The sequence below is a fragment of the Coenobita brevimanus genome, chromosome 23, assembly GCF_032717465.1.
Source record: "Coenobita brevimanus isolate Jiangsu-jjx chromosome 23, ASM3271746v2, whole genome shotgun sequence".
In the NCBI taxonomy this organism is placed as follows: domain Eukaryota; kingdom Metazoa; phylum Arthropoda; class Malacostraca; order Decapoda; family Coenobitidae; genus Coenobita; species Coenobita brevimanus.
The window spans coordinates 65,872,072-65,886,596 of record NC_136976.1 but is presented as its reverse complement, the minus strand read 5'-3'; the positions used below and the strand labels follow the sequence as shown (position 1 = coordinate 65,886,596).

Here is a 14,525-nt window from a genome sequence, read left to right as displayed (position 1 = left end):
CTGCACAAACTTCTTCTGTGATTGTCTTGCACACACCTGCCACCTCCCCCATCTGCTCCAAATCATTCTCTGGGAGCACGGTAGCTCAGTGGTAGGATGTTGGGCTCGAGACCCTGAGGTCAAGAGTTCCCGTCCCGCCTGGGTGGCTGCCGTGCTGGGAGGGGTAGCGCTTTCCTGTCACCCTAGCAGGGCTATATGATCTAATGAGTCTTTGCCTACCATTCATTCAGTTCACCACCCACTCTTCTCATCACTTGCCATGTATACCTGTGGATCATTTTGTGTCTAAAGATGGTATTGGCTATCACCAACCCCCTCCCCTCACAAATGTCCACTAGAGGACTACCATTCTCATCCAGTTCTGCAGTCACACCCCACTCACCAGCTACTCCATCCACCTTTACATTCCCTACTTTTCTGTTTCTTTCAAACTTTTCTGTACACACACCTGTATTTGCCCAGAACTCTTCTCTCGCACAGCTTGCACAATTTTGTGTTGGCACAAACACACACACAGTCACCCACATTTGTAATCCTACTTTTCTTACCCACACAGTCCTTGAACCAACTGATCCATACTCTTATATTCTCCTTCCATCTCCTGCATACAACAATATATACTCCCTTTTTTGTCCTCTCAGTCTCACCTACTCCTGTGCATATACCCCATCCAAGCTCCCACTCTCTCACACTCTCATTTCACCATTTAGTCTCAGTTTATCCACATACAGTAGGGCACCAGGTTTCATGCCTAATAGGGTCCATGAAAAGTGCCGCCAAAGCTGATTCCACCAAAGTTGGGGCATTAACCTTATGGGAAATTATAGGGACCGGGCCTGTAAGAAAACTTACCCCCCAGGGCATTTCCTGCTTTAAATGCATCCCAAAATTACCTGAAATGTTGCTATTAGAACGTTAAATTATAAAGTAGCATTAAATTAACAATAAAACATAAAAGCATCATAAAATACTGTAGCCAACCCTGTGAAGCAGTGAACTATGGGGATGATGCAGTGTTACGTTTCTTTGCAACTGCATCATGAAATTGGTAGACCTGGTCTTGAATTTCAGGCCCTGACACACTGATGCCTTCCCAGGTCCTCCTGTTCAACCACTGTAACAAATAATGTTCATCCATTAGCATAATTGAGTTGTACTCGGTCACTGTTTTCACTCGTCTACCTTTGGCGCTTGGTTCAAAATACTTCCTCACAAGAGCTAGAGTGGCTTTAAGTTCACTCAGCTGTTTTCTCATACAACACACTGTCGACTCTGGCATATTATACCATCCATCCATCCATTGTCCAATCCTACGTTGCCCCATGAGGAGCGTAGGAGCCCGGGGCTAAGCAGTTGGTCCTGACATTTGAGATGAGAGTGACCAACCTCACTCATCCCTGAGTGGCATTACATGAACAATAAACCCCAACCACCCCTTGGATATAAACCTTCACTGGCTCAAGAGCACAATAATTACCCACTAAACCACCAGGTGCCAAAATTTGGTTATGTGGTTACCACCCAGCGTAGTAAGTGGTTTCCTGGTGTACAGGAAACATTTTCCATATTTCAGAGTTATGAGCATCTTTCTCTATTTCCGCCATGATTTTATTTTTTAACTCGCCATCATACTTGTGTTTTTCACCACGCCTTCTGTTCCAGGTTCACTCCTTCTTTCACCATTTCCGCTGTCACCCGGTCCACCTCCGGCTCCACTTGAAGCACAAGATAACATATTTCCTTCATTTCCTAATCAAGGACGCAAGAATGTAACACTCAGCTTGCGGTCATACTGAACACATGCAGGAAACAGACCAAAACTGAATGTTGGTGCTGGTGTTGCCATGGTGAGAATCTGAAACTTTTGGTGTAGGAGGGCACAAATGTGCAATCATGGGAATATTTGATGGCTGCCGTGAAAGTGCATTTTGCCAGTCTGGATGCCGCGAAACCTGGTGCCCTATTGTATATCCACATTTGCACCCTCGAGCACCTGGACTATCACTTTCGCTTCATCATTTGCACCCCATACATTCCATGTTGCAATCCGTACCATGTTCTTTGTTTGGTCTTCAGTCATCACCTGTTTGTCTCTCCTGGTCTGAGGCTTCTTCCTTGTATTTTTAGTTAGTTGTTTTCCAGGGAGGGGCACTAGCCCTCCACCAACCCACTTGTTGTCACGTAGGGAACAGGTGTTTGTTGGTTATAAGGTTATCACCCAGTGTATTAAATGATTTCCTGGATTACAGGAAATCATTTGGCATGCCACTCAGTGTAGAGCTACCCTGAAAAAGAGTACTGCTATGCTAAGTGAGTGGATGGGCACCCCCACCGACCACACAACAGTCAAGTTCATTTAACCCGTGGATTGCGAGCCACAGCTCAGGCTGTGCTGGCTGTGCATCATCGCTAACTACTCCACCCCTATGCAAACTTGCGCATAGCGCTACGCAAAGATGGAGAGAGAGAGATTTTTTTTTTGTTTTCACCAGATGATCTCCAGGATGTTTATCTTCAAGTTTATAATGAACAAATTTTTTATTTTTTTAATTTTTTTTCACTACTCCCCTACATAAACTTACGCATGGCCTTATGCAAAGACAAAGAGAGAGAATTTTGCAACAGATGATGCCCTGGATGTTTATCTTCAAGTTTATAATAAACAAAAATTAAAAAATAAAAACTTTTCTTTTTTTTTTCTTTTTTTGCACACCACGGGGTGGGATAAAAAAAGGTTAATGCGCAGTCCACGGATTAAAGTCTTGACAGTACCTTCCTTCTTGGTACAATTGTTTTCTGTCATTGTTTTCTTGTTTGTATATGTTTATGGTATCATATGTTATTTCTATTAAGTAAGGGAGGGAATTGTTCAAGTAAAATACACTCAAATTTATTTAAGCTGCTCTGACACCCTAACCTAACCTAACATGTCCTAATCTGGGAATAATTCAGTATTTTGATTGGTGAGTTGACTCCCGACCAGCATTTAGCAGGACTTCATCATGGTCAGAAACCCGGCTCTTCCGTTGTAATGCATTAGAAGAAATGGCAAGTTTATCAGGAAAACAGTGTTATGGGAAACAGTCATCACATTAAGAAGGAGAAATAGAAAAATACAGGAAACAGTCGGGATATGTAATTTGCCAACCAAATAGTCTCCATAGAAATTTTATGCTTACTACAGAATAGACAGTGGTTTGCAGGAGATTTGTATACATACTGAACTTTTTATTTCCAGCTTGTGGGCCATCTGGTGTACTGGGGCAAGGCAACCATCATCTACCCTGTGTGTAGCACAAACACCTATGTCCTCTCACACAACGCTCCCACAGTCATGTTAGTCACTTCTCATTTTTAGAACTGCACTGGTGTGGTTTGCATGTGTATGCAGGACCAAAATTTCACAATTTCACTGTGGCTATACATTTCACTGTGCATTAGTTCTAAGGGCAGTTTTTATACCACATATAAAGAATGCATTGCAGATACTGTATATTATTTTCATGTGAAATTGCCTACTTTTGTGTCATGGCAGTTATTTACACTAGACGTAAAATTTTTAAAATTCTTCTCAAACTGGTGTCTCAGGATGTGCATTGACAGTTAAAAAGTTTGCTAAAAATGTTCTCATTTATCTTCAGTGTGTGTCATATGTACATGATATATAGCATGTACCAGGTTTCCACTCACTCACAAGCAAGATGACAGACCTACTACTCTCTATATGACTCTATAATAAAAGTTGGGACATGATTGGATAGCTAGAGAGAGAGTGGGAAACAATGGGCCAATCATAATCCTCGATGTGCGACGTCTAGCCCCAGCCAAAACAAACTTCCCATTCTCACATGAACGGGAGATTTGAAGGCAGCTGCGATCGTGGCCTCACCGAGTCTGCCGGGGAAGCCACTTATCATGCCAGACGGAATATAAGGGTTAATCATGATGAGAGGGACTCTAATTTTATGGAACATTTAGGCCAAAAGTGTGAGATTGGATGTCGGTTAGGGCAACCACTGTCTTAGTATGTGGTCTTTGGATATTGAGCCCATGACCTGTTCTCTGTATAGTAATTTTTGTATTAAAAACCACAAGTGCTGACACTTCTGTTCATCATTAAAATAAGTGGTTCCTATAACTTCTCATCTACCAGTCGAATCTTAGCACATGTGGTAATGACTTACTATCCATCCATCTATCCGTCATCTAATCCTTTGTTGCCCCATGAGGAACGTAGGAGTCTGGGGCTAGGCAAGTTGATCCTGACATTTAAGATGAGAGTGACCAGCCTCACTCATCCCTGAGTGGCATTGCATGAGCAATAAACCCCAACCACCCCTTGGATATAAAGCTGCTTTGGCTCATTCCAATTGGAGCACCTTATTTACTCACCAAACCATCAGGTGCCACAATCTGGTTATATGGTTACCATCCAGCATAGTAAATGGCATCCTGGTGTACAGGAAACCATTTGGCTTGTCACTCAGTGTAGAGTCACCCATGGCCAGGAGCAAGAGTAAAGAATGAAGGAGAGAATAACAGAAGAGGGAGTGTAATGTCACCTATAGGCAGGAGGAAGAGGAAAGACGGAAGAAGAAGGAAGGAAGAGAGGAAAGGACAGACACCCAAAGCAACAATACATTGAGTGAGTGGATGGTGAGTGCCTCCACCTCCCACAATGCTTACTATACAGTATAACAGAAAATAACTGCATGAGTATATTGTATATATATTTTTTTTTCAAAATGTTCCAACTCAATGACAATGGAAGGTTGCCTTATCAGTATTTTCAGTTATATTGGTCTGCCATCCATTGTGATGAGAAGATTATCTGACTGAACTAGAACACGAATATGTCCTCTGTCCTTTTGAGCTTATGCCTTTTGAAATTCGTATGTGCATTACTACGGTAACCCACGAACTTGTATGTGACAGAGATGTGACCAGGTAAAGGAGTAATCAGGCACTATTACATTCTCTCATTGATGTATACATGACAGAGATATGGCCAGATTAGCATGTGATTTAGTGCTGACACGTCCCTTCACCCTTGCATGTGTGGTAGAGATGTGGTCAGGCTGGCTGTTACTCTGGCTGTGAGACATCCCCTCAACCCAAGCATATGTCGTAGACATGCGGCCAGGCTAGCATTCGCTTTTGCACTGACACATCTCCTTAACCCACGCATATGTGGTAGAGATGTGGCCAAGCTTGCGTTCGCACTGACAGTGACACATCCCCTTCACCCATGTGTATGTTGTGGAGATGTGAACAAACTAGCATTTACTGTGGCACTGATGCATTCCCTCACTCACAGGTATGTGGTAGGCTACAGAGGAGAAATTATTGATATGAATACTAATCTGGACAGACAAACTCAGCTCTTGAGCTTAAAGCTCTGGGATCACAGCCCATAACAGAGATTGCAACCTCTAGTTTCAGTGATATTATCTCCACAGTTATCGGACATTAAAATTACAGTACAGTATATTGTTAAGGACAAGCATAATCTATGCAGTTCAGGGATTGAGATAATAAATAGAGTATTTGCATTAGAATGCAAGTCAGACAGTGATGTGTAGCATAGCTACTGTAAAAATTCTTCTTATACTGCATGATCATTATGGCGACTGAAGTTAAATGCTAAAATTCTGTGTAAGATACCTGTATTCAGAGGATGCATTATCTGAGACTTGCCGCACAAAAATGTAACACTGATGTAGTTACACGTTTCAGTTTTATATTATTTATCTGGAGACACATGAAATACCTAGCCATAAATTAGGAAAAAAATCAGTAAAACGAACAATAATTCAGAAGTTCATCATCATCATCATCATCATATTCTGTGAAATGTCATGAGGCACAAAATGCAGTATTCCTACAGAAGTGATCTGGAACTCAGCCTGATAGAGTTACAACTTTCGTCTTTATTTTGCGGTAGGTGGGGGCACTCACCATTCACTCACTTGATGTAATGCTGCCCCCAGGTGACTGTCCTTTCCTCTCTTCCTTCATTTCTTCCTCTTCTGTCTTTACTTCCTTCATTCTTTCCTCCTCCTCCTGCCTGCAAGTGACTTTACACTCTCTGCTCTGTCATTCTTTCCCTCATTCATTCCTCTTCTGCCAATGGGTGACTCTACATTGAGTGACAAGTCAAATGGTTCCCTGTACTGTACACCAGGAAACCATTTACTATGCTGGGTGATAACCGTATAGCCAGATTATGGCGCCTGATGGTGTGTTGGGGAATTAAGGCACCCCAGTTGGATTGAGCCTGTGCAGGTTTCTATCCAAGGGATGGTTGGGGTTTATTGCTAATGTAAATGCCACTCAGGGATGAGTGAGACTGGTCACTCTCATCTTAAATGTCAGGACCAACTTGCTTAGCCCAGGGCTCCTATGCTCCTTATGGGGCAACACAGGATTAGATGATGATGATGATGATCTTTATTTTAGCAGTAAACTGCTTCTTTACTTATAACAGGATCATTCCCATGGTAATATACTGTATCCAGTAATACGTTGTAAACTCGGATGTACATTATGCATCAAAGAAAATTTTTCCTCTGACTGGGTCATCGAGATCACAGTAATTTTACAAATCTCTTCAAAACAATGAAACCATAATAATGTCAAAGAGCTGTCCCTGTTTCACCATGGTGTTGTAGCCTACCTTGAAATTACACATCATGAAGACATGATGCTTTTAAAATTAAGCAGCCTCATGGTAATGACCTTTTTTTTTTTTTTTTTTTTTTTTTTTTTTTTTTCCAAATAAATGACCTCAAGATTTATAATTTGCAGGTCAGTACAAGATTAATTATTGGTCTTTCTGGGATGTGTACTGACATAGCAACTCCCAGTCGGTAATGTGGCAATAAATTTTTATACAGAGCATCATAGGTTAGGCTACGGGGTGAAAATTATAATAATCAACGGAATGCTTTGAATTGTGTGGGGAACAGCTGGAAATTATTGGCAGACACTGTACATCATCATAATTATTTTCGTGCACCCGCTCATCATGTTTTAATGTAAATTATTGATGCTACATTATGAAAGTGTTCAACATTAGATTATCTACTGAGATCAAATGATTTGCCGCTTGCTCTGTGATATGATTATTTAATATACAAAGCAATATTATGAAGAGCATTTTCACACACGGCATAGCTACATTAGTTCATCAGGAAGCAAAACTAAATTCAAATTGAGGTTCACCCAGGCATAGTACAGTATCTCAAAGCCAAACTAGAATCACCTGAAGTTGTAAAGGTTGCAATGTTACCACACAAAACGCAAAAGGGTTGACTGACAAGGTACCACTTCTTTCCTAAGTAACTGTACATGTGCTTTGATAATGTTACAGTACCATTCTGCCTTGTTGAACCTTCCTGTTGCAGCTGTTGTGGAAATTATTTATGTTCTTATTGGTGGCAACATTTTGCAGAAATCTTAACCCCTTGAATTAGGCAACATATTTTTTAAATTTGGTCTTGTTGATTCTAGTCATTGTTCATTTTAGAAAAAACTGCATGGTGGAATGATTAATGAAGGCTGTATCTGATTCCTGCTGTTTGAAGAATCTCTCCTCCATCCACCCATCATCCAATCCTACGTTGCCCCATGAGGAGCGTAGGTGCCCGGGGCTTTGCAAGTTGGTCCTGACGTTTAAGATGAGAGTGACCAGTCTCACTCATCACTGAGTGGCATTATGTGAGCAATAAACCCCAACCATCCCTTAGACATGAACCTACACAGGCTCAATCTGATTGTAGCACCTTAATTACCCACTAAACCACCAAGCACCAAAGTTTGGTTATTTGGTTACCACCCAGCATAGTAAATGGTTTCCTGGTGTAAAGGAAACCATTTGGCTTGTCACTCAGTGTAGAGTCACCCATAGGCAGAAGGAAGAGAAAAGAATGTAGGAAAGAAAGACAGAAGAGGAAGGAAGGAAGAGAGGAAAGGACAGACACCCAAAGCAGCACTGCATTGAGTGAGTGGATGGTGAGTGTCCCCTGTTGTTTCTGAAAAGAGGAAGAATAAAAAGGAAATATGTCATTCAGTGACATACACAGACAATTTGGGGGGCTGGGGGTCTAGCAATAAAAAATATAAAAATTAAAAAACATCAAACCCCATTTCCAGTAATTACTCAAGAGAAAAAGAAAGAGAGAGAGAGAGAGAGAGTGTGTGTGTGTGTGTGTGTGTGTGTGTGTGTGTGTGTGTGTGCGTGCGTGCGTGTGCACATGCATGTTTTCATGTATGTGCCTTGTAACCAGCAAGGCAGACGGGCAGGGGCTCCAGCCCATTTAAGCCTTACCTGTGCACACCCTTGCATCATTGAAATGGAGTGGATGTTAATATTCGTTCTTGTATTAGCTTATACTCCATATACTATATTACAGTACTATATATCACACAGAAATAGTCAGTTGTCTGAAAGCTTCCGAGAGCAGTTTCCTGGTTCTTCCCTCCATGTTGTGATGTCAGAGTTCTCCCTTCCAACTTCTCTTAGTGACAAGACTCATCCTATTGATTCACCTCTCCAGCAGGTTAGTTAGGAGAAAGAGAGATCATATTTTAATGTCTTTGTTTCAGATCATTCATTTTTGAGAGAGAGTCAACCTTCCCCCTTCAAAAACAAGTGTTTATAAAAGAAAATGGATGACAAGATGCAGAAATATCACACCAAACTCCTGGATAACTTAATCTGATCAAACTAATATAGCTTAACCTGAGTATCCTAACTTAGCTTAACCTGAACTTTGCCCAGTTTCTAACAGTAGGTAAATATATCTGGCTAAGAGCGGCTGATTTCCTCTGTAGTGTCCTACTCCAGAGTACAATCTCTTTTATTATCCATTTATGATGGGTGTGGTACTAGGAAAAATTGTTGCCATTACTGAGATATAGTTTCTCAGTATACCAAGTTGAGTCAGGTCTATTTAGTTGAAGCAGGAATATTGCAGTCATGTAGCTGTTTTTCTTAAGATCTTTCTTTGTTGCCAAGCCAGCAGCAAACTAAGAAACTACATAGGGGATGGAAATATCAGTCTGATTTCTCCAAGATCTTTAACTTCTCTAGTATTGTACAATGCAATACTTTACAGTACTACATCTTTAGAAGAATGTATTTTGTGTTAAAATATTGATAATTGTATATAAGTCCTATCAGTAATTGAGTGTACGAATTGTTTCCTTATGTGGCAGCAAGAGCAGGTACAACAAATTGTGTGGCTGCTGAAGCATGGTCTCCTGCAGCAGCTGCACACTTACGTGTACCTGGCCCCACCGCCGTCACTAGACACAGAGGTGATGCGTGTGGGCAGTCGAGACCAAGGTGGATATGGCCAACTGGGTAGCCATGGCACCAGCTCACCTGCCAGCACCAGCATTCCCACACCCACCATCCATGAACCACCACCACCACCCCCTTCCTCACTCTCTCATGACCCCCCTCCTCTCCCCCATGATCCCCCATCATCAGCACCCATTCAGCATCCTGGGGGTGTGGGGCACCCAGATATGACTGGTGCTGCTCTCCACCATGCAGCAGTCCAGCTCAGCCACCCAGCCTCAGAGAGTGACCTTGGCTCAGGTGATTTCTTTCATTAGTGCTAGTTTAATACTTATAACTCATTGCAAAAGAAGCATAGTGTAAGTAACACTATGCAGGCTTGTAAATCCAGGTTGTAGATTTTATTAAAAATGCAGTAGCATCTAAGTTGCCTGTTTATTGGTGTGATTCAGAAATTTTTATGGTTGATGATGTGTTGCACAGAAACTATCTTTGATTTCTAGTGTTCCATTTTTCAAAGAATATGAGTAACAGACAGTTTTAGAGTCTAGGTATGAAGCTGCTGGCCTGTTAGAGTCAGGGTCTTCATTCTGGAGGAAGCAGCTGGTGCCACTTGACTAAGGTGTTTTTGCTCCCTTTGTGAGTTTTATTGATAATGAATATCCCCAGTCTGTGTAACCAAGCAGATCTCTCACATAGGTAAGCAACCGCTTCTTTTGGGCTGACCTACAAGCACAGTACAGTACAGTACAGTACAGTACATCGTGTAGGGAACTAGCACTCCAGTAAAGTCTTCTCTCCATCTCATTTTTTCTCCCTCTTCCACCAGCAATTTGCCATTTTTGTCATACTCTGTTAACCTCTTTCCAGAACATTTTCTTACATTCTCTCCTATTTACACTCAAATTCATTCTTAACCTCCTTCCAGAACTTTTTCTTACATTCTCTCCTTTTTATACTCAAATTCCTTCCAAACTCCTCGTCCATTCTCTTCTTACTCTCTCTTACTAATAATTTCACATCTTTACTCTTCTTTACAGATAACTCTGTTCCATCTCTCAACTTTTGCATCACAGTTTGTCTCACCTCTTCATTCCACCATGCTGTTCCTTAAACATCTTATTATCTTCTCTTCACCCGACACACCACCTCACATGCTGCACAGATGTCTTCAGTGAATACCTTACATGCACCTTCCACTTCCCCCATCTCCAAATTATATTTACTCAATCACTTTGCCATAGTTTTCCTTTATTCTGCCTTTTTTTTCATCCTCTTGCAACCTTTCTTCCCTCTTTGTATAGACTACTTCCTCCTGCCTGCCTCTCCTATTCTTCCAGTGTATTTATACCTTGACTGTCACCTCTACTAAGCAGTGGCCAGAGTCCCCATCCCCATCCTGTGTATGCTCTTGCATCCAGCACATATCTTATTGTCTCATCCACACACACCTATAATCAGTCACTGCATTCCCTTCATCCATCACACCACCTTCCCTTCTCATCACTTGCCATGTATACCTGTGGATCATTTTGTGTCTAAAGAGGGTATTCATTATCACCAGTCCCCTGCCCACACAAATGTCCACCAGAGCACTATCCTTCTCATCCACTTTGGCAGGCATCATCAGTAAACATATATTGTTGCCACTACAAACATTTTCCATTGCATCAATTGCATAGGCTAAGAAGGGGTGGTAACAAAGAGGAATACTTGGCTGCCAAGAGTAGGGCTAGATGAGAGGATTACAGGACAAAATTTGAGTCCCAGAGACTTTACTGGATAACCTAAATAGTGTGGAAAGGAAGAATATGATATTTAAAGTGGCAAATCAGATAAAGAGGGATATCATAGGTGAGCAGTGTGTGAAGAATGATGATGGAAGTGTAGTGGTGAACAGTGGGGATATTAAAGACGCATGGAGAGAGCATCATAACTGGTTGTTGAATAAGGAGCTTGACTGGAACAGGGAAGGTTTGGAGCCGTCAAATCCAGTGTTTGGCCCTTGTCCTTTGATTGATGCTGCTACTGTGAGCAGGGCAATAGGTAGGATGCAGGTGGGGAAGGCAGTAGGTGTGTCTGGGTTGACTGCTGAAATACTGAAAGCCTCAGGAGATATAGGAGTGGGATTAGTTATGGAGTTGATAAATACAATTATAAATAAGTGTGTTGTCCTAAATAATTGGCTGAAGAGTGTGATTTTAAATGTGTACAAGGGGAAGGGTGATGCCCTGGAAAGAGGAAATTATAGAGGCATAAAGCTTTTGGACCAGATAATGAAGGTAATGGAGAGAGTTCTAGAAGGTATGATTAGAGAAAGAATGAACATTGATGAGATGCCAGGCAAAGGGACCACTGATGCTATATTCATTGTTCGACAGCTTCAGGAAAAATATATAGGAAAGAAAAGGGATCTGTTCTTTGTTTTTGTTGATTTGGATAAGGCCATTGACAGTCCCTAGGGATGGTGAAGTGGGCAGTGAGAAAACATGGGATTGAGGAGTGGCTGGTTAGGGTGGTTATGGCTATGTATGTGGGTGCTCACACCCAGTTAAGGTTGAGTGGATATTTGAGTGTTGAGTTTTCTGTGAATGTTGGTTTGCATCAGGGGTCAGTCTTGAGCTTCTTCTTGTTTATCACGGTACTTGAAGCCCTGTCACGTGACTTCAGAAATGGACTTGCATGGGAGATGTTGTATGCTGATGATTTGGTATTGATTGCAGGGAATGAGAGGGAAGCAGAGGAAAGATTTAGGAAGTGGAGAGATGGTGGAGGACACAAGAGCTTGAGAGAAATGCAGATAAAACAAAGGTGATGGTATCTAGGGCTGGTGGCAGTACTGTAGAAGAAGAGGGAGAGTGGCCATGTGAGGTTTGCCACAAGGGCATGGGAAGTAATTCCATATTGTGCAGTGTTTGTGATAAGTGGCTGCATAAGAGATGTAATGGCATTAGAGGTAAACTGCAAGATAATACTGATTTCATATGTGCAGTGTGTCGGGGAGAGCATGTGGAGATAGGCATGAAAGGATTGATCTTGCTGGTCAGTCTGGAGTATGTGGAAGAGTTTTGTTATTTGGGAGATATGTTATGTGCTGGAGGTGGGGCTGGAACTATCTCTGTGCTAGAGTGAGGAGTGGTTGGAAGAAGTTCAGGGAGCTGTTGCCTCTCCTGACATTGAGAGGGCTCTTCCTCCATCCTAAAGGATCTTTGTATGTGGGATGTGTTATGAGTGTAATGCTGTATGGTAGTGAGACCTGGGCAGTAAAGGAGGAGAATATTTGCAGGCTCAGATGTACTGAAATGACAGTGATTAGGTGGATGTGCAGTGCGTCCTTGAGTGCAAGGCCTGGTAGGGCTAAGTTTACGATGAGAGTTATGAGGTAGGATGGAACATGAGTGTATTGGTGTGATGAGGAGAGGTGGATTGAGGTGGTTTGGGCATGTGGAGTGGATGGAGGATGACAGTTGGGTGCAGAAAGTGAGAAGTGTTAATGTTAGGGGTCGGGTTGCAAGAGGTAGACCTAAAAAGAGCTTGAACGAGGTCATTGAGTGTGACCTCAGGGATAAGGGACTGAATAGGGAGGCTGCCAGAGACTGAGCAGCGTGGAGAGCTGCCATTTTGCGACTAAGGCTGATGCGAAAAAGTATGTTGGACCCTTTAAAAACAAAATGAACAAAACGATAAGAACAATATTTGAGATAAAACTGGTCCATGAGAGACTCTGCTTGTTTCTTTCCTCCAGTCTGAGTACCTTAGTTTCCTTTTATTACTGTTATCTCTTTCTCTGCTAGAAAGTCCTCCAACCACTTTCACATCTTTCCCCTAATTCCACCTTTGTACTCCAGTTTCCAAGTCAGCCTTCAGTAAGTTACCTTATCAAAAGCCTTTTTAAAATCAAGTTAAATACAGCCAGCCTATCCTTGTCTCACCAGTATTATTTCAGATTTTGTCTCATAGAAACTTTATACTTGTACAGTAAATTTGCGACATAGTTTTTGGTGTTTTTATTAGCTTAGCTTATAGTATAAACCACAGCAAAGATGATGGCATACCATTTATACCAATATAATCAATTTCCAGTGGAAATGAGCTACTTGAGAGAAGCATGTGGAGTGACATGGAGGGACAGGTTGACGAATGAAGTGAAAGAACGTTGTGGGGTGGATGTGGATGTGGTTGAGAAGATATAGAGAAGTACACTGAGGTGGTTTGGACATGTGGAGAGAATGGAGAATGAAAGACTGACCAAGAGGGTGTATGTAGGTGAGGTGGAGGGAGGGAGAGGGAGGGGAAGACCGAGGATGAGGTGGAGGGATGGAGTTGAGAGGTTTATGAGGGAGGGGGGAGTGAGTTGGGGGGAGGGTAGTCAAATGGTAGGTGACAGAGCGACTTGGAGGCGTTTTGTCTGCGGCCACCCTTTGCAGGATTAGGGCGTTGGGCTACAGATAGATAGATAGATATTTGGCCGTGGATTTTTTTTTTTTTTTTTTTTTTTTCCCAGGAGCAGCTATCACTCAAAGATAACTGATTTTCAAACTGTCCTTAGGTTTTTTGAGGATTTTTGTTTATGCATTGTTTTCTTGGTGTTTAGCATTAATATGGATATTCCTATGTGTGTTTTGATGTCTCAGTTTGGCAGAATGACCGGAAAACATTGCCAAAATTTGGAGGGGTACTGTACATATAGGCAGGTTTCTTTTGTGTGTTTTTAATTTTTTTGCATGGTTTTCTTGGTGTTTAGCATTACTTTGGATATTTCTATGTGTGTTTTGATGTCTAAATATGGCAGATTGACCTGAAAACACTACCAAAATTAGGAGCGGTACTGTACATGCAGTAGTGTATAGGTAGGGTGCTTTTTGGTTTTCAGTGTTAATTTTGCTTTTTTTTTTTTTTTTTTTTTTTTTTTTTTTAACTGAAAATTTTTTTTGATATTCCTTTGTGTGTTTGGATGTCTAAATATGCCTGAATGACTGGGAAACACTGCCAAAGTAAGCAGAGGTACTGTACAAATTGGTTATGTATAGGTTGGAGGTTGGGTATAGGTAGGGTCTGGGTATGCTAGGGAGGATATTGTTCATTACCCGGACATTGCCACTACCCGGACATGCCTTTGGCTCTACTGTAATACGTTGGATAATTGAGGGACTATTGTATATATATCAATCATCATCATCATCATCATCCAGTCCTGTTTTGCCCCATGCGAAACACA

At 41.8% G+C, this 14,525-nt stretch overlaps 2 protein-coding genes across 2 annotated transcripts in view; both read left to right on the top strand.

The window, feature by feature from the left end:
- Ctu1 (Cytosolic thiouridylase subunit 1) overlaps positions 1–14,525 on the top strand; it is a 154,419-nt gene that overhangs the window by 53,626 nt on the left and 86,268 nt on the right. The window lies entirely within an intron of this gene.
- Nprl3 (GATOR complex protein Nprl3) overlaps positions 1–14,525 on the top strand; it is a 62,619-nt gene that overhangs the window by 41,872 nt on the left and 6,222 nt on the right. Inside the window, exons 8-10 of the mRNA XM_080267159.1 lie at positions 3,239–3,336; positions 8,432–8,561; positions 9,220–9,607. Of these exons, the coding sequence (XP_080123285.1) occupies positions 3,239–3,336; positions 8,432–8,561; positions 9,220–9,607 (616 nt within the window). The remainder of the gene's footprint in view (positions 1–3,238; positions 3,337–8,431; positions 8,562–9,219; positions 9,608–14,525) is intronic.